The following is a 24,769-nucleotide window of genomic DNA, read 5'->3' as shown; positions in this document are numbered from 1 at the left end:
GCCCAACATTCCAATGTTTGTCTTCATGTTCATCCCTTTAACATTTAGAACATTCTACCCTTAGTGGGTGTAATTTTTTAATAGCCTTGTAGCCCTTCTGCCTCGGACTACGGCTTGGGCCTAAAACTCAGGTTCTGGGCCTTTAATGACTGGTATAGCCCTTGGCAGCGCGCCGTAGTATATGCTAAGGACAAACCTAGCCAGTAAGCAACGGAAAAGTGAACATGCGCTGGAGCCTAGAAATGCGATTTAGGATCTTTAAATAGAATGATTTCCAAACATTTGCGCCATTCCTCCACAAGCATTCTGGTATATGTCGTCTATGTATTCATTTTACTCACATTTTTAAAGTGTGTGCCATCATATATGTGCACAGCTGGTTCTGAACACTCCTGATGTATGAGATTTGTTGTGTGTGTGATTCGTCAGAGGACAGCAGTCATTTTATAGGTACAATACAAGCTACCTGTGAATGCAGCACGGTATTAAATTAATAAGAACAGATACAACACTTGATCTTAGCCAAAAGTCTAAGAAGTGGTATGATGCCACAGTGTAGTGCCATGAAAGCGCAGGTGTGTTCTCCTTTCTCAGACAGCCAGCAACACTTTTCACATACTGGGCAGAGCCTTTTAACATTTTTCAGCACACTGACACATTGTACTAGTGCTTTCAGATGCATTCTGGTATACACAGTACATACTTTTCATTCAACTCACATTTATAGAGTGAAGTGCCTGCTCTGCTCTGAAGTGCCATCCAAGTTCAGGGGCATTCTCCTGACTCAGGTGGGCAAAACAGCTCCCATCTCCTGGCCGGAGCCCTTAAGGATTTTTCAGTATGGTGGTTCACATGTATCCAAATGTTTTATGAGATATGCAGTCCATACTAAGCATTTTACCCACATTTATAAAGTGTTCACCTTCAACACATGCCCTGACACACGTTTCGCTGAATGTGTGCCTCGTTAGAGAAGAGCAGTCTTCCTGGGGGGAATAAAATGTTGTTTCTATATTGCTGAAGTGAAGTCCTAGTTTGGGTGCATCACAATTACTTGACACCCAAAGGCAGCGCCTGTCTCCAGGGTGGAGCTTTTCAACATTTTGGGGGTGATTCTGACCGCGGCGGACGGCGGTCGCCGCCCGCCAAGCGGTTCCCGCCGAAAGACCGCTCCGCGGTCAAAAGACCGCGGCGGTCATTCTGGCTTTCCCACTGGGCTGGCGGGCGACCGCCGAAAGTCCGCCCGCCAGCCCAGCGGGAAACACCCTTCCCACGAGGACGCCGGCTCAGAATGGAGCCGGCGGAGTGGGAAGGTGCGACGGGTGCAGTTGCACCCGTCGCGAATTTCAGTGTCTGCAAAGCAGGCACTGAAATTCTTCGTGGGGCCCTCTTACAGGGGCCCCGCGGCACCCCCTACCGCCATCCTGTTCCTGGCGGGGCGGTAGGGGGTGTCAGAATCCCCATGGCGGCGGAGCGCGCTCCGCCGCCATGGAGGATTCTCAAGGGCAGCGGGAAGTCGGCGGTACACCGCCGACTTTCCGTTTCTGGCCGCGGCTGAACCGCCGCGGTCAGAATGCCCAGCGGTGCACCGCCAGCCTGTTGGCGGTGCTACCGCCGACCTCCGCCATGGCGGTAATTACCGCCAGGGTCAGAATGACCCCCTTTGTAATGGAGTATTTCTGATGTTAAAAAGAAAAAAGCTAAGCACAGTGCTAAAACTGGAAACTGAACTTTTTTTTTGCAAAAAGAGTTGGACATATGTAGATTACTATTGTGGCCAAGATTTCCATAACATCTTATTTGTAGATTCTTCAGAGATGTTTATGGTCCTCCAAATTGTAAAACAGGAAGAGTAATGCAGGGAATAGTAAGGCAGTCAATTAAGAACTAGGATCTAGGACACCTCATGGAAGTATTGTGCAGATATTCTAATCATGTAAAGGCAAAAGTGATTCAGTGCAATTAATGGGGATTCTTTGTTTCAAAGAATGTAGGGGCCTTTAAAAACACCAGAAGAGATGGAAGTTGCACCCAAAAGGGTTTGGAGATGTGCTGCTACGCCAGGCAGTAAGCTCCCATCTCCCTTTAATCCGCTCATCTTGGGAGATAATGGCTTACGAGCCCTATGAGTGGTACTTAACCTGACAAATTTCAGCAGCATTTCCAAACACCCACAAACGGACCTAGTGCTGTCTGTTGATGAAAGAATCCCGAAACACGTGTCAGGAGATACAGGGCACCGGCTGCATAAACAATGGTAAACACTTCACTACTTGTAAGTAAACTAAAATGAACTAGTATCATGCACTGCAGTAGTGCATCTGGGAGAAAACGTGTGCTGGTGTACCAGGGAATGTGATCTATCCCCTTTTGATCAATAATATAATGTAATCACAAAACTCACAATGCAATATCACACATTTCATAATGCATCTCTGACACCAAGCGTTCATGATGTTATTTTTGTGAAGCACTACAAGGGAAGGCCATCTCAGAGAGGTGGAAGGATGGACAGGACATCTAGACTGTAACATCTGAGAGTGTAGCATTCTTCCACAAAGTCCAAAGGAATAAAGTTCTGGATGAGAAGTGTTATGATGGGAGTAGATGGCCACAAGGAACAAATGGAAAAGATAGATCCCCTGCTCAGGTAAATAATTAATAAGACACAGCACACCCAGAAAGGGCATTATTGGACCAGCTTATGATGAAAAGTAAGATGTCAGAGCCTCTGTGGAAGGTAAACAGATAACTATTGCAAGGACCAGAGTTGACAGGCATTTGCTTGATTCTCTCAGGCGTATGAGCAGCTTCAAAGTGATGTGTGGAGGTGTGTTATTGCGTTGCATTGCTCCACTAGAACCGGAGAAGAGTTACTTATCTAATAAGGTGTTTATATTGTGATATATAATTATTGTGGATAATGCTTCATGTATTCTTTAAATGTAGGTTCAAACCGTGAACAAGCAATAACATATATATGAAGGTGTGGCATATATGAACATAACATTTTTTTGTGACTGGTGTTGTGATACATAAATCGACGTGCATGCATACAAGAGTACTTACATTGTGTACATATTTACATGGAAAAATACATTACTTAGCTAAATATATGTCATGAATTGTTCATTTCCTACCATGACCCTCTAAATTATCTCGAGTCCAATACATTTAAATGGAAAGTTCAAGTAGGGCCAGCACTTTAATATCGAAGAGAGGCCACTCAACACAACTGCTAAGGTAGACAGCACATGAGGAGAGGGGTGGAGAGTTCTGATATGGACCTAGATTTTTGGCCTGCTTAGGTGCTGTTGGGGTGCCTAATCCGCAAACATTGTGGTGGTTGTTGTCCTATCAGCGGAGACAAGTTCACTTGTAAAGAGCTATGGTGCCTTCAAGGGCCTTTGCAAATTGTCCTACAAAAGGGTGCAATGTGCCTCTTTAAAAAAAATCCCTTTTGGTGTGTGTGTGTGTGCGCAAGTGTGTGCATGTGTGGGTTTGTGTGTGTGTGTTTGCGTGTGTGTGCAAGTGTGGGTTTGTGTGTGTGTAGTGACAGGTATGAAAGGGCCTACTTCAGCAAGCCTTTTCCTCTAATCTTCTGATGAATCCTAGTTACCCTATACATGGGTCACCAAGAGGGATGATCACCTATCTGTGTGTCTCTATTGATTGTGGCAGGAGTGGACCAAACCAGCCTGTGCCACTCATTACAAAGACAAGGGTGTTTCCAGGGTGAGAAAAGTAGAGCAAAACGAGAGTTTAGACACCCGACTTTCTTCTCTACAGAGAGCAGCACAGTAGTGATGCTAGGTGTACAGCGAAACCCTTTGCCCTGATGAAATGCCACTGACTGTTGGGCTATGCCGGCATGAACCATGCAAATGCTGATACACAACAAGGGTCGGAGCACTCTTCTGTGTTTTTTAGGGTTGTCATAGGGGAACAAGGATTAAGCTTCAGTCAATCTTACGAACCTTTAGATGTCCAGGCTTTCCATGCAGAACCAGGTGGCTCAGTGGCTATCTCACCAAATCAGTACGTATCAGATGGGAACAGCTCAAAACTCCCAACATGCTCCCACGTCAAGAGTTTCACACTTTGTCTGAGCTCACCCATTACAAAATAAACTGACTCTTTGAAAGCAAGAAGTGGGCCCAAAGATGTAGGATGCCCCCTAGTATGGGTGAAGGCCTATCATCTAGCTGAATAAAAAATGTAATCGGTATTCTATGGGCATGTGTGCCGGCAACTAGTCAAAGTTCTAGCCTGCCCTATCTGTCCTTTACTTGTTTGTTGTACAGTTGTCCAATGAGAGAGGATGAAAAGGCTGCCCTTAAATCTCTTGCTCCTTTTTTGTTTAGTAGCAGTACATGTGTTTGAGAATGAAGAAGGGTGGAGAGTTGGTTCCCTCTAAAGTATAAGTAGCCTCTAAGGGGAAAGTATTATTGTTGGCTTGTAGGGCAGGCAGTGGGGGTCTGATGGAAGGAGATCTAAGTCCAAAGGAGTTGAGGACAGCTAGTTCCAGGCATTTGGGATCTTAGGAGAAGTGAGGGTGTAGGAAACTTAGGGGAAGATTTATGAAAAGTGGCGCTGCACCTAGTGCAGCGCCTCTTTTCTTGTGCCCCCTTAGCGCCTCCCCTAACGCCACCATGTGTTTGCCTTATTTAATATACAGCGCACCATGGCGGTAATTAGGGAAATAGCGTCAGAATTTTTATGCTGGTTTGGTGCCTTGCAGGATTAGTGTCAACAATTCTGATGCTAATCCTGCAAATCACCCAGAGGCCCACTGAAACCAATTTTCTGAGCAGGCATTTAAAGTGCTGAAAAAATTACGCAAAAAAATCTATTCGATTTCTTTGCACCATTCTTTCACCCCCCCCCTCATTGGGGGAATGCCCCCTTTGCATACATTATGCCTGGCGCAGGTATAATGTAGCACAAAGGATTACAAAAGTGCCAGAATGCATGCATTGCACCGCTTTATAAATATGGCGTGGCGATTTTGGCCTTGTTAGGCCACATTAGCGTAAATAAAATGATGCTAATGTGGCGAGGCATTGGTGAGGCTCTAAAGAGCCTGAAAAGTGATATGACCCTGTGGAAAGCTATGACCTTGAAGTAGCCTCTCAGGCCTAACGTAGATCGATGCCTGAGGAGGGAATGAAAGGAGGAAAACCAGCAACATTGGAGTAGTGTTCAGTATTCCGTAAAGGTACAGGAAGAGCACAGAGCAATAACTCCTGCTCACGGTCTGTTTTAGGAATCCCTCAAGCAATAAACGTTGGTCCCTGTTCCCACAGAGTACAAACGTCTGACAATGAATCTGCATGGATACTTTTACAGCCAATGAATTTCACTGGCTAGTATTTGCATTTATTATCATTTTGGATCTCCATTTTTTGTTCCGTGTGTAGGGTATTAATAAAGTTGAAATATGGTCCATGCCGCAGGAATGGATTCACAAAAATGAAGTTCCTCATTTGGAGTTTGGTTTGCTGGCCTCTAAATGGGGGAAGGCGGCGGAGGCACTACCTATGGCTGCTACGTTTGACCGCTGAGTCAGCAGTTTCTCTGTCAAACGCCGCTCCTACCTCCAAGGTGACAGTTCTTCAGTGAATAAATAAAAAGAGTGACAGCTGGTCTGCCATACCACAGGGGCGTGTTGAACCAGTCAGCACTTTTGCCATTCTCCAAAAGACAAGGAATGATTGTCCTAATCCTCTGGGTTCTATGCATTACACCTGTATTTGTAGCCTTACTCCACACAGTGCTGCATAGAATACTACATAGATTAGGCTTTGGGTCAGCCTCTTGCTCATGACTGGGTGGCTTGCCTGTCCATCTCAGTTCCATGCTCTTGATTGGATAATTTTCTTTACCATAGCTTTTGATCCTTCCACTGCTGACCTCATGGAACTACTTTTTCTGTTGCATTTAGTCCTCATTTAGCACTCCATGGAGTGCATGTCTTGCTCCTATCTCCTTTCTCTTCCTTTTGGTGCACATGCAGCTTAAGTGCAATCATGTACACGCTCTTTTAACTTCCCCTATGCTGGATCTCTCCACCCACCTTTTGAGAGTCTAACAGAGTGCTGCTGTGGCTTGGTGTCACTCTCTCCTCCTCCAACGGAGTTTCTCTCCCTTGGCTCTCTATCCTCCCTCCCTTGCAGTCCCGTTCCCAGGACCCCTATCCTGCTTAACTCTGGCTGTTGATTTTAGCTTTGCCAGTGGCAGTTGGTTTAAATGTTATGGAAGCACTGCAAAAACAAAAACGGTGACTGGCATTCATAAAGTTTATTTTGTACACTTTCAAGATGGCCACCGCATTGTATGATGCAACATGGCCTGACAAACCATGGTAGCCACTGTTTGTAATACAGAGATTGTTCTTTATTTTCCTTTCTCTTACTGCTAAGTGAGTGAATGTGAATCATTCTGTGGTACAGAGTGTGAATGGAGAAGGTGGCAATATGTCAAACATCTTTTACCACACAACAAATTTGAAATGCTTGTAAATGAACTTTACAAATATTTCAGAATTATCAGCAGCAAGTGAAGAGCAAATGAGGCATATTGTTTTTTTTCCTAACTCTGAAGTGGGATGGAAACAAAGATTGTAATAGGATAAAAGCAACTCAAGACACGTTACTTGTGTGGTAAATATTCGCAGAAATCAAATGTCCCCCTCATTGCTTGTGCGTCCTATACGTTTTATAGTAAAACTGCATTCCCAATGAAAGTGTAATGGGCATTTCAAGAGGCCATGTCAATGATAACTGTGCCTACTATAGATGGCAGCACTGTAACACCCTTGCTTTACTCATATATTATTTGGGACTATGTTCTTCAATATGCACCACTGGGCAGACGCTCCAGTCCTGCCACTGTCCTGATGAATGGGCATGGCTCGTTTGCTACACTTGTCCTTTATGGAGCACTTTGATTGTTTACAAACCTTGCGACTTCAGTGACGTGACACTGATAGCCTCACCCCTTCTCTGAAAATTGTTTAGGCACCATTCTCTTACAAGAAGGCTGGACATCGAGGTTAAGCGATATCTAGATATAGTTCAAATAAAAGCTAGCAGATTAGTGATTCAGTATACAAGTAGGCCCCCTCGGCCTGTAGGCAGCCACTGTCATAACTCCTCCACTGCCCATCCCAGAGTAGGGAAGTGTTCCAACTTCCAGTGTAAAGTTCATCTTAAATCACTACTGAAAATGTGCTTTTGTACCCCCAGCCAGACCTATTTAAAACACCTATTACTAGTGTATGTGGATGAGAGATAGAAACCTTTGTGTTGGCCCCACAAAGTGCCCCTCTTCTAAATTGCTTTACATTTTGGGTGTTGTTTTACAAACATAGATGGCATATGTTGTCACCTTTCACAATTATCACTATTTCTACTTGAATTACAGTGAATTATAGCTCTGCAGGCACAGTGGAGCAAGAACGTGCCTACTTAGACCTAAAGGGACTCTTCTCAATAGCCATATTCTATCCAGTTCATATAGCCTTTTCTATGAGTAGTTGCATCTTAAACCCTGAATTAGGACTAATTTTCACCTGAAATTCCAGGAGTATGTATGGGCCTACTAAGCAATAGTGCAGTGCAGCAGGTGCAGTTGCACCAGGACCAGGTGTCTGAGTACCCTCCAATCATGGCTGTATTCCAGTCCCCATTCTGGTAATGGGGACCCATTTTCCTTACTTGCATTAGGACCCCTGGCTTCCTTGCTATGTCACTGGGGATAAGACACTTAGGCCCATATTTATACTTTTTTAGCGCTGCATTTGCACCACTTTTTGATGCAAAAACAGTGCAAACTTACAAAATACAATTGTATTTTTCAAATTTGCGCCGCTTTTGTGTCCAAAAATTACGTAAATGCAGCGCTAAAAAAGTATAAATATGGGACTTAGTCGCAGAATAAAGCTTTGTGAATCGGTGGTGTGGTAAAGAAGTCCAGTAATTCCTCATTCTGTGCATGCGCCCGCTCTGCAGCAGCTACCAGAGTCCAGTGGATTGAAGGAGTGCACCGATGAAGCATACAAGCAGAATGAGGGCGTGGCTGGTCTTCATTCCCCCTGCACTGTTGATGTTGCAGTAGTCATTCTTACAACAGGAAACAGAGTAGGACGCCAGAATCACATTATAATCCTTTGGGGTGCACTGGTTAGTGCATGACTTGGTGATTTTCGTTACCTCACTCCCAGAACCTGAGGAAAAAAATAATAAAACCAGATCAGACGTTTATAATCACTGAAAAAAGTGTGGCAAATTGCATAAGGTTTGGAAGGGAAGTTTCATTAATCAACATCCGGGTCGATCACATAGTGTGTCCTGTGTTTCAAAGTGAGTTCAGGAGTTATAGCTAGGGTTGCCATGTTGCACACCTTGGCCTTGATTCAGGTTCACTTTTACTATCTGTTATTGGGTCTTGGTTCACAGTTCACAAAATGCAGTAGAACGTTATGCAAAGATTTCTTTTTTTGCTACATATTGGAATTATATCATATATGAAAACAACTGCAATGAAATACCAAGTAAACCACTGTAAATATTATACTGAATAAGGTCCCCAAAAAGAACAAAAGGAATTTCAAAAGAGACAGGAAAAGGGACAGCTCCAAAAAATAAAATGGAGGAACAGCAGGCTTTAAACACTGGTATAGGCCAACTGCTGTCAACCTTGTACCACCCTCATTTGCAGCCTCTGAGTCTGTCTCCAGTCCCTCTCTTCAGCACATGTGGATTGCAGGGGAAGGAGAGAGGCAGAGGCTGTGGATGAAGGCACACTGCAATCCTTCCCATCTGCCTCCTGCCGGGCTGCAGAAGGACAGAAGGAGGGATTCTTCTCTGCTCCTGTATCTCCCTCTGCTCTACCCAGGGAAAGAAAGCAGCTTGGATGGGCTAAGTGAGACTAAGGCTAACATTTCCTCCTTTCGCAACTCATAATGTGCATGTTTGATCTGTGTAGTTGCTGCCTTGGCCCTTCACGCGGTAGCAAGTGTCAGGCAAACACAGTAGGTGCTTTGAAAGTCACTGAAGCCTTAGAGCTGTGAGGGTTTTTAATCCCCAGTGTCTCCAGGAAGGCTGATTTTTTAACTGGGATATTCCCCCCTCAGTAGTTGGCATGTCCTTTTATCCTCACTGTACCCCTCTATACCGGCCATTAAAGCCTTGCTCCCTTGTAAGATGCTCCTGCCTTCAGCTCTGACCTATAGCTCTGAAGCCTTTAATTTGCCAGAATAGGTGGGCTACAAGGCTGGAATAGACAGCTCCAGATTTGTGACAGTCCAAATCTATGTGAATATGATACATAGGGCCCTATCATATAAATTGACCACTGCAAGTGCTAATGTAATACACAGACTCCAGCACTGTTAAGTCGGACTAGTGTCTTAAATAGCGTAAGAGCTGGAGCAGCATTGTGTTACCACCACAGACAGTAGTAAATGGTTGCTCGCCACTAGAACTTTAAAGACATCTGCTGCTTTTGGCTGGAAATGTACCTGCACTTGCTAACATATTAAAACTAACCAACAGAACATTACATAGTAACATACATAAAGCAATATAACACATTTAAAACATAAACCGGCACAGCACAACAAAGCAGTCATAGAACAAAACACAACACCAATAGTACAACACAATCACAGTACATTAAAATAATGTACAACAAAAACAGCATTAAAGATCAATAGAGCACGGCACTACCACAATAGAATACCACACAACAAATATGCACGAACATCCTTGTCACTCATTACTTTCTCTACAAGCCTGTTTATAAAATATGGTGTCAGAAGGTGTTCACACTAAACACTCCCTTAATTTACCAGCAAGAATGTGAAATAGTGCACGTCAAAAATAGTTTATGATCTGATTCCATATGTCCAGAGTTAGTCTGAGTTGCTTGCAGAAATCTCCTAATTTGCTCCAGAGGAAATCTTATTAGATCATTTGTATTTGGTAGTGTTTGTGATGCTGCAGATAACTTGGAAACTGGATTGGTAAACTACAGTCGACAGACCACTGTCTTGACATGAGTTGAGAAACAAAGAATATAGGTTTTAAAAGGTAAACTGGTTTAAGTAAGAAATACCTCCTTTAAACGCTGTAGCAGGCTAAAGCACCAAGGCTTTCAGTTGGACCTGACATCCTGTGTGTGGTCCTTCCCCAAAGCTTTTGCCTTTACTCCTACTGTTTTGCTGAATGTGTGTTTGTTGGCATTAGGACTCTGTGCACTTTATCAGTGCTAACCAGTGCTAAAGTGATTGGACTCTCCCCTAATCGGCACATTGCATTTACTTGTAAGTCCCTAGTAAATGCTACTACATGCACGCGGGGCCTGTGAATGGTAATAATGGGCCTGCAACACTCATTGTGCCACCCACTAAGGTAGCCTTTTAAAATATGTCTCAGGCCTGTCACTGCAGCCTGTAGTGCAGTTTTAAACTGCCATTTCAACCAGGTAAAATAAACCTTTTGAGAAGCCTACATCTTTTTGAATACATATGTCACCCTCAAAGTAAGCCCTAAAGGCTCATAGGGCAGGGTGAATTGTATTTAAAAATGAGGACATGGGGGTATAAGTTTTACATGCCTCAGCAGTGAAAACTCCTAAAGTTGTTTTGAGGTCGCAGCCTAACAGATAGCGCCTTGCCGGCACTGAGATGTCTGTCCCCACAGAATATGTCTGGTGTTCCTGCAGGTAGCGTAATCTACCCCTCTTGGGTCTGTGGTAAGCGACTACAGGGAAAATCATCAATAGAGGGCAATTCAGAAGTAACAGCACCCCAAAACTGAAGTGTGCTATGGAGTGACTGCAGTGGCAAACTAGAAAAGTGTTGTGTCCCTGGCCACGGACTGTGTCAGTATATATGGTGGTATCAATAGCAGTTGAAGTATTGGTACTACATGGTTCAGGAGTATTGAGAGACTGGCGGGGGACAGGCTAGGAACACAGGCCTATGTACCCACAGTGACCACCTGGTGGAAAGGTTCTTCTATCTTTGCCCTTGCCCCTTCCTTTTACTGCATGCCTATAGGGAGCTGTCATTTGCCCCTCTTATTCAATGATGACAGGTATCCATATGCGCTTGACCCCTTCTGGAGGCAGGTGGCTTTGTGAGAAGGGGCCCACTACTGTGATCGCAGAGATTGTGCAAGAGGACAGTGTTGTTGTAGAGCACTTTAAGGGCACTTGAGCGGCGGCTCTGTTATGCTTCTGGTTGACAACAACTGGCAGCACACAAGACCAGGGATATTGGGGACTTCCGTTGTGCACAGTGATGGGGGCAAATCGATAAATCCCAACCTAAGTTCCAGATTGACCCCTCCAGAACTCCGAAGGCCAGGGAAGGGGGCGCAGATGCACCAGAACCTTTGGCAGAGAATCCAGGGGTGGAAGGAGACACTGACCTAAAGGAAATCCTCACTGCCATGAGCATAGCCTCACAAAAATCGATGTCAAGATGGACGCACTTCTTCAGGATGGATCGGATGTCGGAAAGGCTTGCTAAACAAGCAGAACAACTTGATATGCTGGAGAGGTGCATCTTGGAGGCGGAGGATGAACAGGTTGTGACAGCCACTGTGCAGAATAAGATGGAGAAGCTTATAATAACGTTGATTTACTGGGTCAGGACACTTTCTCTGAGATCTTTGTTGTGGAGCATGCCCATCGCTCACTTGCTCCGTGCCTGGACCCGGAAGCTAGCCCTCGCTCCATAACAGCATGACTGTTAAATTATTACAGAGATCGTGATGCTGCATTGTGCAAAGCAAGGGAATTGAAGGCCCTGCAACATGAGGCCTCTGAAATATCACTATACCAAGACTTCACGGAGAATGTGCAGGAGGCTAGGCATCTCTTCATTCCAGTAAGAGGAAACTGCAAGAGCTCCATATAGAATACAGTATACTATATAACATTAAGCCTTCTCGTGTGATGCTAGAGATAGCGGTGGCGGTGCAAGTGAGCTACCCCACTCAGTCACACGCTGCTGTCAACGACTAGACCTAAGGGTAGGTCGCTCCCCCTGCCGCTGCAGCTCCTCCAGGTTCCTGAGTTCCTGAGACCCACCTCACAGTAAGTACCCCCCACCTCCCAGCCCCTCGCTCTGCCCCGCGCTACTCACCCTCTCTCCTGCTCCTGCTTCTTTTCTTCTTTTCTTCTTCTCTGCTCTTCCTCCTCGCTCCTCGTCTGTAATCTTCTTCTGTACTCTTCTTTTCCCCGTCTTCTCTCTTCTTCTGTGTGCTTCTCAGCCTCTCCTGTCGCCTCTCTTCTTCCTCATCTTCTTCTGTGGTCTTCTGCCCTCTGTTCTTCGTTTTCTGTATCTTCTTCTGTGTTCTTCTGTTCTTCTGTTCTTCCGTCTTCTGTCTTTTATCTTCTGCCTTCGGCTCTTCTGCCTCCTCCGTCTTCTTCTCCCCGCGCCTGCCCTCCTGCTCCTGCCTCATCCCCCTCCCTCATCCCCCTCCCTCACTCGCATCCCCCTCTCTATCTCCCCTATCTAACCTGTTCACTATCTACCTCCCTCACTCCTCCTATCTACCTATCTCTCTATCTCTCTATCCCACTATATAACTCCCTCACTCTCCACCTCCTCCTATCTTCCTATCTCTCTATCTATTTCTCTATCTATCGATTTCTCTATCTATCTATTTTCTCTATCTATTTCTCTATCTCTCCCCCCCTCCCGCCACCCCCTCTATTACCTATCTTCCTATCCTCTCACTCTACCTCTCACCCTCACCCACCTCTACAACCCCCCACCCCTATCTTCTCAACCCTACTCCTATCTTTCTCCCTAATCTCCTAAACCTCCTAACACTCACCCCCCTCCACCCTTAAACCCGCTCCCCCAGCTCTTCTCACTCTACCTGTCCCCCCTCCCTCGCGCTTTCCCGCCGCGACCTCCTGCACGCCCCCGCCCCCCAGCTCCCATTCACCCCCAGCTGACCCCTCCCCCCCCCTACCTCATATGGCGGCCGCTGCGCGACAGTGGTAGCGACCCTTGACCCAAGGGTAGGTCGCTCCCCCTGCCGCTGCAGCTCCCCCAGGTTCCTGAGTTCCTGAGACCCACCTCACAGTAAGTACCCCCCACCTCCCAGCCCCTCGCTCTGCCCCGCGCTACTCACCCTCTCTCCTGCTCCTGCTTCTTTTCTTCTTTTCTTCTTCTCTGTTCTTCCTCCTCGCTCCTCGTCTGTAATCTTCTTCTGTACTCTTCTTTTCCCCGTCTTCTCTCTTCTTCTGTGTGCTTCTCAGCCTCTCCTGTCGCCTCTCTTCTTCCTCATCTTCTTCTGTGGTCTTCTGCCCTCTGTTCTTCGTTTTCTGTATCTTCTTCTGTGTTCTTCTGTGTTCTTCTGTGTTCTTCTGTGTTCTTCTGTTCTTCCGGTCTTCCTTTCTTCTGTTCTTCCGGTCTTCTGTTCTTCCGGTCTTCTGTTCTTCTGTTCTTCTGTTCTTCCGGTCTTCTGTCTTCTGTCTTCTATCTTCTGCCTTCGGCTCTTCTGCCTCCTCCGACTTCTTCTCCCCGCGCCTGCCCTCCTGCCTCATCCCCCTCCCTCACTCGCATCCCCCTCTCTATCTCCCCTATCTAACCTGTTCACTATCTACCTCCCTCACTCCTCCTATCTACCTATCTCTCTATCTCTCTATCCCACTATCTAACTCCCTCACTCTCCACCTCCTCCTATCTTCCTATCTCTCTATCTATTTCTCTATCTATCGATTTCTCTATCTATCTATTTTCTCTATCTATTTCTCTATCTCTCCCCCCCTCCCGCCACCCCCTCTATTACCTATCTTCCTATCCTCTCACTCTATTACCTATCTTCCTATCCTCTCACTCTACCTCTCACCCTCACCCACCTCTACAACCCCCCCTCCCCTATCTTCACAACCCTACTCCTATCTTTCTCCCTAATCTCCTAAACCTCCTAACACTCACCCCCCTCCACCCTTAAGCCCCCCTCCCCCAGCTCTTCTCACTCTACCTGTCCCCCCCTCACTCGCGCTTTCCCGCCGCGACCTCCTGCACGCCCCCGCCCCCCAGCTCCCATTCGCCCCAAGCTGACCCCTCCCCCCCCTCCTACCTCATATGGCGGCCGCTGCGCGACAGTGGTAGTGACCCTTGACCCAAGGGTAGGTCGCTCCCCCTGCCGCTGCAGCTCCTCCAGGTTCCTAAGTTCCTGAGACCCACCTCACAGTAAGTACCCCCCACCTCCCAGCCCCTCGCTCTGCCCCGCGCTACTCACCCTCTCTCCTGCTCCTGCTTATTTTCTTCTTTTCTTCTTCTCTGTTCTTCCTCCTCGCTCCTCGTCTGTAATCTTCTTCTGTACTCTTCTTTTCCCCGTCTTCTCTCTTCTTCTGTGTGCTTCTCAGCCTCTCCTGTTGCCTCTCTTCTTCCTCATCTTCTTCTGTGGTCTTCTGCCCTCTGTTCTTCGTTTTCTGTATCTTCTTCTGTGTTCTTCTGTGTTCTTCTGTGTTCTTGTTCTTCTGTTCTTCTGTTCTTCCGGTCTTCTGTCTTCTGTCTTCTATCTTCTGCCTTCGGCTCTTCTGCCTCCTCCGTCTTCTTCTCCCCGCGCCTGCCCTCCTGCTCCTGCCTCATCCCCCTCCCTCACTCGCATCCCCCTCTCTATCTCCCCTATCTAACCCGTTCACTATCTACCTCCCTCACTCCTCCTATCTACCTATCTCTCTATCTCTCTATCCCACTATCTAACTCCCTCACTCTCCACCTCCTCCTATCTTCCTATCTCTTTATCTATTTCTCTATCTATCTATTTTCTCTATCTATTTCTCTATCTCTCCCCCCTCCCGCCACCCCCTCTATTACCTATCTTCCTATCCTCTCACTCTACCTCTCACCCTCACCCACCTCTACAACCCCCCCTCCCCTATCTTCACAACCCTACTCCTATCTTTCTCCCTAATCTCCTAAACCTCCTAACACTGACCCCCCTTAAGCCCCCCTCCCCAAGCTCTTCTCACTCTACCTGTCCCCCCTCGCGCTTTCCCACCGCAACCTCCTGCACGCCCCCGCCCCCCAGCTCCCATTCGCCCCCAGCTGACCCCTCCCCCCCCTCCTACCTCATATGGCGGCGGCTGTGCGACAGTGGTAGCAACCCTTGACCCAAGGGTAGGTCGCTCCCCCTGCCGCTGCAGCTCCTCCAGGTTCCTGAGTTCCTGAGACCCACCTCACAGTAAGTACCCCCCACCTCCCAGCCCCTCGCTCTGCCCCGCGCTACTCACCCTCTCTCCTGCTTCTTTTCTTCTTTTCTTCTTCTCTGTTCTTCCTCCTCGCTCCTCGTCTGTAATCTTCTTCTGTACTCTTCTTTTCCCCGTCTTCTCTCTTCTTCTGTGTGCTTCTCAGCCTCTCCTGTCGCCTCTCTTCTTCCTCATCTTCTTCTGTGGTCTTCTGCCCTCTGTTCTTCGTTTTCTGAATCTTCTTCTGTGTTCTTCTGTGTTCTTCTGTGTTTTTCTGTGTTCTTCTGTTCTCCTGTTCTTCTGTTCTTCTGTTCTTCCGGTCTTCTGTCTTCTGTCTTCTATCTTCTGCCTTCAGCTCTTCTGCCTCCTCCGTCTTCTTCTCCCCGCGCCTGCCCTCCTGCTCCTGCCTCATCCCCCTCCCTCACTCGCATCCCCCTCTCTATCTCCCCTATCTAACCCGTTCACTATCTACCTCCCTCACTCCTCCTGTCTACCTATCTCTCTATCCCACTATCTAACTCCCTCACTCTCCACCTCCTCCTATCTTCCTATCTCTCTATCTATTTCTCTATCTATCGATTTCTCTATCTATCTATTTTCTCTATCTATTTCTCTATCTCTCCCCCCCTCCCGCCACCCCCTCTATTACCTATCTTCCTATCCTCTCACTCTATTGCCTATCTTCCTATCCTCTCACTCTACCTCTCACCCTCACCCACCTCTACAACCCCCCCTCCCCTATCTTCACAACCCTACTCCTATCTTTCTCCCTAATCTCCTAAACCTCCTAACACTCACCCCCCTCCACCCTTAAACCCCCCTCCCCCAGCTCTTCTCACTCTACCTGTCCCCCCCTCCCTCGCGCTTTCCCGCCGCAACCTCCTGCACGCCCCCGCCCCCCAGCTCCCATTCGCCCCCAGCTGACCCCTCCCCCCTCCTACCTCATATGGCGGCCGCTGCGCGACAGTGGTAGCGACCCTTGACCCAAGGGTAGGTCGCTCCCCCTGCCGCTGCAGCTCCTCCAGGTTCCTGAGTTCCAGAGACCCACCTAACAGTAAGTACCCCCCACCTCCCAGCCCCTCGCTCTGCCCCGCGCTACTCAACCTCTCTCCTGCTTCTTTTCTTCTTTTCTTCTTCTCTGTTCTTCCTCCTCGCTCCTCGTCTGTAATCTTCTTCTGTACTCTTCTTTTCCCCGTCTTCTCTCTTCTTCTGTGTGCTTCTCAGCCTCTCCTGTCGCCTCTCTTCTTCCTCATCTTCTTCTGTGTTCTTCTGTGTTCTTCTGTTCTTCCGGTCTTCCTTTCTTCTGTTCTTCCGATCTTCTGTTCTTCCGGTCTTCTGTTCTTCTATTCTTCTGTTCTTCCGGTCTTCTGTCTTCTGTCTTCTATCTTCTGCCTTCGGCTCTTCTGCCTCCTCCGTCTTCTTCTCCCCGCGCCTGCCCTCCTGCTCCTGCCTCATCCCCCTCCCTCACTCGCATCCCCCTCTCTATCTCCCCTATCTAACCCGTTCACTATCTACCTCCCTCACTCCTCCTATCTACCTATCTCTCTATCTCTCTATCCCACTATCTAACTCCCTCACTCTCCACCTCCTCCTATCTTCCTATCCCTCTATCTATTTCTCTATCTATCGATTTCTCTATCCATCTATTTTCTCTATCTATTTCTCTATCTCTCCCCCCCTCCCGCCACCCCCTCTATTACCTATCTTCCTATCCTCTCACTCTATTACCTATCTTCCTATCCTCTCACTCTACCTTTCACCCTCACCCACCTCTACAACCCCCCCTCCCCTATCTTCACAACCCTACTCCTATCTTTCTCCCTAATCTCCTAAACCTCCTAACACTCACCCCCCTCCACCCTTAAACCCCCCTCCCCCAGCTCTTCTCACTCTACCTGTCCCCCCTCCCTCGCGCTTTCCCGCCGCGACCTCCTGCACGCCCCCGCCCCCAAGCTCCCATTCGCCCCCAGCTGACCCCTCCCCCCCCCTACCTCATATGGCGGCTGCTGCGCGACCGCGCCGCTGGCGCGCCAGAGGCAAGCCCGTCTGCGCCCGTCCGCGCCCGTCCGCGCCTGGCCCGCGCCCAGCGCCACGACCCCTGGTCCCCAGCTCTCCCAAGCCCCTCTGATCCGCTACGACCCCACCACCCTCCACGCCCTCAACCCAGTACGCTCCAACACCTGCTTCCAAGCTCACCCCAAACGCACCATGGACCCTTCGCCTGCAACTCCTGCAAACGCATCTTCCACCACGCAACTGCCACGACCACAAGCCCACGCACCATCCACCACCTCAAGTGCATCCTAGTCAACGCTCGCTCCGTCCACAAACACGCCGTTGAACTCTGGGACCTCCTGGACTCCACAGCACCGGACGTCGCCTTCATCACGGAGACCTGGATGAACGCCTCCTCTGCTCCAGACATCGCCACCACCATCCCCGAAGGCTACAAGATCTCCAGGAAAGACCGCACCAACCAAGCAGGAGGAGGTATCGCCATCGTCTTCAAAGACTCCATCAGTGTCACCACCTCCACCGAAGACACCCCTCTCGCCGCTGAACACCTGCATTTTCAGATTCGCACCGACACGAGGACCACCCTCAGAGGATCCCTCGTCTACCATCCTCCCGGACCACGCGCCCCTTTCAGCGACGCCATCGCCGACTTCATCTCCCCGCACGCCCTCGCCTCACCGGACTACATCCTCCTAGGCGACCTCAACTTCCATCTGGAACAAAACAACGACCCCAACAAAACCACCCTGCTCGACAACCTCGACAACCTCGGCCTCAAACAACTGGTGAACACCGCCACCCACATCGCCGGACACACGCTCGACCCTATCTTCTCCGCCAGCAAACACGTCTTCTTCAGCCACACCTCCGCCCTACACTGGACCGACCACAGCTGCGTCCACTTCACATTCCGACGCGAGACCCGCCACCTCCGTACTCAACCCATCCCTCGTCGACAGTGGTACAAGATCCCTGAAGAGCAACTCCTCTCCGCACTCGCCGCCAACCAACCCACCCTCACCACCGACCCGAACGACGCAGCCCTCAACCTCACAAACTGGATCTCCAACTGCGCAGACAACCTTGCTCCCCTCAAACGCACGCATCGACAGACCAACACCAAAAAACCTCTCTGGTTCTCTGACACCCTCAAAGAATCAAAGAAAACTTGTCGCGCCCTTGAGAATGCCTGGCGCAAGGACCACACCGCTGACAACATGACCGCCCTCAAGAACGCTACCCGCGAACACCACCACCTGATCCGCGCTGCCAAAAGGAACTTTTTCACCGACAGACTGGACAAAAACAGCCACAACAGCAGAGAACTCTTCAGCATCGTCAAGGAGTTCTCCAACCCCAGCGCCAACGCCGTCACGCCCTCACAGGATTTGTGCGAATCCCTCGCCACTTTCTTCCATCGCAAGATCAGCGACCTCCACGACAGCTTCGGACACCAGACCCAACCAAACACCACAAACCCGCATCCCCGGCCATCACCCTCAACAACTGGACCCACATCAACACGGAAGAAACCAAATCCATCATGAACTCTATCCACTCCGGCGCCCCTTCGGACCCCTGCCCGCACTTCATCTTTAACAAAGCCGACGACATCATCGCCCCGCACCTCCAGACCGTCATCAACTCTTCTTTTTCTTCTGCTACCTTCCCCGAATGCTGGAAACACGCCGAAGTCAACGCCCTACTAAAGAAACCTACGGCTGACCCGAGCGACCTGAAAAACTTCCGCCCCATCTCTCTTCTGCCTTTCCCAGCCAAAGTAATAGAGAAGACCGTCAACAAACAGCAGACCACCTTCCTGGAAGACAACAACCTGCTCGACCCCTCACAAACCGGATTCCGAACCAACCACAGCACTGAAACCGCCCTCATCTCAGTCACAGACGACATCAGAACCCTGATGGACAACGGTGAAACAGTCGCCCTCAATCTTCTCGACCTCTCGGCTGCCTTTGACACCATCTGTCACCGCACCCTAATCACCCGCCTCCGCTCCACCGGGATCCAAGGCCAGGCCCTGGACTGGATCGCCTCCTTCCTCGCAAACCATTCCCAAAGAGTTTACCTCCCTCCGTTTCGCTCAGAACCCACCGAGATCATCTGCGGCGTACCTCAAGGCTCATCGCTCAGCCCGACACTCTTCAATGTCTACATGAGCACCCTCGCCAACATCGTACGCCAGCACGACATCATCATCACCTCCTACGCCGACGACACCCAACTTATACTCTCCCTCACCAACGACCCCGCCAGCGCCAAGACCAACCTACAAGAGGGTATGAAGGACGTCGCAGATTGGATGAGGCTCAGCCGCCTAAAGCTGAACTCTGAAAAAACGGAAGTCCTCATCCTCGGCAACACCCCGTCCGCCTGGGACGACTCCTGGTGGCCCACGGCCCTCGGCACCGCACCGACCCCCACAGACCACGCCCGCAACCTCGGCTTCATCTTGGACCCTCTTCTCACCATGACCAAGCAAGTCAACGCCGTGTCCTCCGCCTGCTTCCTCACCCTCCGCATGCTCCGCAAGATCTTCCGCTGGATCCCCGCCGACACCAGAAAAACCGTGACCCACGCCCTCGTCACGAGCCGCCTGGACTACGGCAACACCCTCTACGCCGGGACCACAGCCAAACTCCAAAATCGCCTGCAACGCATTCAAAATGCCTCGGCCCGCCTCATCCTCAACGTACCCCGCAGCAGCCACATCTCCGCACACCTGAGACACCTGCATTGGCTCCCAGTCAGCAAACGGATCACCTTCCGACTTCTCACCCACGCACACAAAGCCCTCCACGACAAGGGACCGGAATACCTCAACAGACGCCTCAGCTTCTACGTCCCCACCCGCCTCCTCCGCTCCTCTGGCCTCGCACTCGCTGCTGTCCCTCGCATCCGCCGCTCCACGGCGGGTGGGAGATCTTTCTCCTTCCTGGCGGCCAAGACCTGGAACTCCCTCCCCACCAGCCTCAGGACCACCCAGGACAACTCCGCTTCCCGGAGACTCCTAAAGACCTGGCTGTTCGAGCAGCGATAACCCCCCCTTTTCCCCTAGCGCCTTGAGACCCGCACGGGTGAGTAGCGCACTTTATAAATGTTAATGATTTGATTTGATTTGACTATATCCAGGGAGACTGCAAATCCAGGAGGATTGCAAGACACTGGGGGTCATTACGACCCTGGCGGTCGGTGGTAAAGCGGCGGTAAGACCGCAAACAGGCCGGCAGAAAAAAAAAAAATGGAATTATGACCGTGGCTGTCATCCGCCACTTCACCATTCCGACCGCCATGGCGGTGAAGACTGCTGGGCTGGAGATTGCAGTCTCCAGCCCGGCGGTCGTCACTAGGCCGCCGACGGTATCAGGACCCTGCATACCACCATGGATCTCGGGTGGTTGGGAACCGCCATGAGATCCATGGCGGTAGGCACTATCAGTGCCAGGGAATTCCTTCCCTGGCACTGATAGGGGTCTCCTCCACCCCCGCTACCACCCATGAATCCTCCCCCCACACCCTCCACCCCCCTGCCACCACCCAACGGTGGCACAACCCCCCTCCCCACCCCGACCCCGAACATGCACATATACACAACCCTACACGCACACACCCGGAACATGCATGTATACACAACCCTACACGCACACATACACCCCGACAACACATACCCCCACACATACAAACAGACATGCACACCATCTGACCCGCACACATTTCCCATACACACAGCATCCCCCCGCACGCATACACTCACTCACCCCCTCTACACTCTCACACGCACACCCTCATGCACGCACACAACACCCCCCACCCCCTTCCCTAACGGATGATCAACTTACCTTGTCCGTTGATCCTCCGGGAGGAGACGGGATCCATGGGGGCAGCTCGGCCACCAGAACACCGTCACCAGAACACCGCCACACCGAATCATGGGACGTGATTCAGTGGGCGGTGTTCTTTTGACGTGGCGGTGGAGGTTGAGCAACCTCCACTTTCCCACCATCCGCCAGTATGTCTGCTCGCGGCTTTCCGTAAGAAAAAGGACGGCGGCCTGCCAGCGGTCATAATACGTGGCGCGGAAGACCGCCACCACCGGCGGTCTTCAGCATGACGGTACCTCAGTGGTCTTGCGAAAAGACCGCTGAGGTCATAATGACCCCCCATTGTTCTTTAGGGATCCCAAACTGTAGCAGCAATTCCTCAAAAAGAGGGAATCAGCGGGGGCCTGGCCCCTTTCGCCTTGGAAGGAGATTGTTGACGGGGATGCCACGTCAGATGTGGGGTAATAACCTGCAAATGCAAATGTGACTCTCTTCTTGTGTCTAAAGGGGCTGCCGGAGCGTCCCTTCATTGAAAACACTGCCTCCACTTGGATCTTCAGAACTTCTTCAAGGACTAGGGAGTGACTATTTGCGAGGTGGAGGCTGTTATATTGGGGTGGAATGTAGCAGGTGGGCTCACGCTACATAACTTCGCGAGCAAGAGAATGTTGAGGGGGTTTGCTGTAGAGAGATTCGAAGGTGGTGGTTGGTGGGTACGAGCGCAGCGCGTGAAGGTTGTTATGTGCATTACTATCGGGCCGAAGTCTGGTAGAAAGCTTATTTGTAAGAACAACGTTTCTGCGACGTATATCATAACAAATTTGGCGACGAGCGACTTTTGGCCCTGAGGACCACGAGTGTTGCTGTCATCCGGTGTACCTGAGTAGATGATGTGACCGACGTGGGCAACTGACTCTTGAGCTTTATATTACTGCGGAGTTCTCACGTGTTCTGATGTTTTGGCAGCATTTCGGATTGTTACACTGATTTGTGGTGCACGTGCGCATCATGTATGCTCCTTCAGTTATTACTCGCGCTCCTGCGCCATAACGGAGCGTATTGTGATGTCAGATTGCAACAACTAGACCATCAACTGGGCTGTTCCTTTGTACTCTGGTGAAATCTAGTACAACTAGACCACTAACCTTTAAGGAGTCATAATGACCCCCCATTGTTCTTTAGGGACCCCAAACTGTAGCAGCAATTCCTCAAAAAGAGGGAATCAGCGGGGGCCTGGCCCCTTTCGCCTGGGAAGGAGATTGTTGACGGGGATGCCACGTCAGATGTGGGGTAATAACCTGCAAATGCAAATGTGACTCTCTTCTTGTGTCTAAAGGGGCTGCCGGAGCGTCCCTTCATTGAAAACACTGCCTCCACTTGGATCTTCAGAACTTCTTCAAGGACTAGGGAGTGACTATTTGCGAGGTGGAGGCTGTTATATTGGGGTGGAATGTAGCAGGTGGGCTCACGCTACATAACTTTGCGAGCAAGAGAATGTTGAGGGGGTTTGCTGTAGAGAGATTCGAAGGTGGTGGTTGGTGGGTACGAGCGCAGCGCGTGAAGGTTGTTATGTGCATTACTATCGGGCCGAAGTCTGGTAGAAAGCTTATTTGTAAGAACAACGTTTCTGCGACGTATATCATAACAAATTTGGCGACGAGCGACTTTTGGCCCTGAGGACCACGAGTGTTGCTGTCATCCGGTGTACCTGAGTAGATGATGTGACCGACGTGGGCAACTGACTCTTGAGCTTTATATTACTGCGGAGTTCTCACGTGTTCTGATGTTTTGGCAGCATTTCGGATTTTGACACTGATTTGTGGTGCACGTGCGCATCATGTATGCTCCTTCAGTTATTACTCGCGCTCCTGCGCCATAACGGAGCGTATTGTGATGTCAGATTGCAACAACTAGACCATCAACTGGGCTGTTCCTTTGTACTCTGGTGAAATCTAGTACAACTAGACCACTAACCTTTAAGGAGTAGTCGCATATTACTGTAGATTTATTTTTTATTTGTCAGCTGGATTGTTAAATTGAATTGAAAAAAATACTTTCCAGTTGGCAATACTTACTATGGCGTTGAATAACTTCAATTTACCACGACCACAACCTTTTATCCCTAGTAGTGGCGATGCATCTGCCAAATGGCAAGAATGGTGTGAATATTTTTTAAATTATATTTCTGCATGTGATGAAGACAATGACTTCCCGGGGGAGAAAAAGAAGAAGATTTTATTACATTGCTTAGGACCACAAGGTCTTAAAACATACAATAGAATTGAAAAAAAACCAATAGAACAGGGAGATGTTTTTTATACATGCTTTAGAAGATTTGGATAGATAGATTTGCTCCCACTGTTTATGTTGGCATTGATCGTAACAAATTTTTTCACAGAAAACAAGAGAAAGATGAAACTATTGATGAATATGTTTCTGCTTTGAAGAACTTGGCTTTAACATGTAGATTTGGTTATTTACATGACAAATTCATAAGAGATCAAATAGTCATGCATGCTGCGAACCAGAATATACAGGATTGCTTGTGGACAAAAGGGGAATCGCCTCTACAAGAAGGAATAGAGGTAGTAAAAAAAGCAGAGGTAACCGGGAGATGCGGAACTGCAAAAACAGTTTTGCTGAGAAACAAAAAAGAGGATGATTTTAGAGCAGAGTCCAACACTCTTGGCAACAAGATTACAGAGACAAAGAAAAGTCAGAGTGTATCAGTCAGTAGCTCAAAAAAATATAATTCCAGTAAATTGAAAAAGAAGAAGAAAGAGGATTCAAAGACAAACGTCACTTGTTTCAGATATGGATGTTGGGCCATTACGTGAATGATAAGAACAGTCCATCCAGAAGTCAGAAATGCTCTGGTTGTGGTATTACGGGCCACTTTGTTAAAGTCTGCAGGAGGAAAAAAGAGGCTGCAATTAAATTGTTAGAAAGTGCCACGAACTCAGCTTCCACCTCAGATAGTGATGACAGGAACATGTGGGTTCTTAACATAAAATGAAATGAGCCCTTGGTATCTGATTGTCAACGGAAAAAAACAAAATGTGAAATATCAAAGGGAGGAGTTACCATCACTGTTACTGTTGACTCTGGTTCACTGTATACTGTTGTAAATGAATTGGTTTGGTAAAAAAAAAATCAAGCATGTTGTTGGGGGGCGTCTGGTTACACCGGATATTTCACCGAAAGGTCTTACTGGTGAACCAATCCATTTAATAGGTTACAGGAAACTGCCATTTGTATTCAAGGATCGTGAGGCGGAATGCAAAATGTATGTATCTAAGTCTGGTCTTTCTGTTTTAGGTTGGTGGGACCAAGGTGCGCTAGGAATGATCCTTGACCCAAACAGTGAGGAACCCGTGTCTGTGATTTGTGGTGGAGAAGTGATTGAGACATCCATAAGGGATTTATTTCCCCAAGTGCTTTCAGGTACAATTGGTAATTTAAAAAAAATTCTACATAGGATTTTGCTGAAGGATAATGCGGTACCTGTTGTCCATAAAGCAAGAAATATGCCTTTCAGTATTAGGAGTGAAGTATCTAGTGAGCTAGATAAACTATTACAGGCAGGCATTACTGAACAAGTTGAAGCATCTGATTGGATTTCTCCATTAGTAGTGGCAAGACGCTCTAATGGAAAACTGAGATTATGTGTGGATCTTAGAGACCTCAAT

General features: G+C 48.8%; 1 protein-coding gene and 1 pseudogene across 1 annotated transcript in view; both read right to left on the bottom strand.

The window, feature by feature from the left end:
- Positions 1-445: 445 nt before the first annotated feature.
- LOC138283143 (U2 spliceosomal RNA) lies at positions 446-542 on the bottom strand (annotated as a pseudogene).
- A 5,743-nt stretch (positions 543-6,285) lies between these two features.
- The window catches only part of LOC138282873 (lymphocyte antigen 6E-like), a 72,216-nt gene continuing 53,732 nt past the window's right edge, over positions 6,286-24,769 (bottom strand). The window contains exon 3 of the mRNA XM_069220864.1: positions 6,286-8,227. Within this exon, the coding sequence (XP_069076965.1) occupies positions 8,016-8,227 (212 nt within the window). The 3' untranslated portion in view covers positions 6,286-8,015. The remainder of the gene's footprint in view (positions 8,228-24,769) is intronic.

The sequence above is a fragment of the Pleurodeles waltl genome, chromosome 2_2 (assembly GCF_031143425.1).
Source record: "Pleurodeles waltl isolate 20211129_DDA chromosome 2_2, aPleWal1.hap1.20221129, whole genome shotgun sequence".
Taxonomy (NCBI): domain Eukaryota; kingdom Metazoa; phylum Chordata; class Amphibia; order Caudata; family Salamandridae; genus Pleurodeles; species Pleurodeles waltl.
The sequence above is the reverse complement of the archived record's forward strand: the minus strand, read 5'-3'. Positions and strand labels throughout refer to the sequence as shown.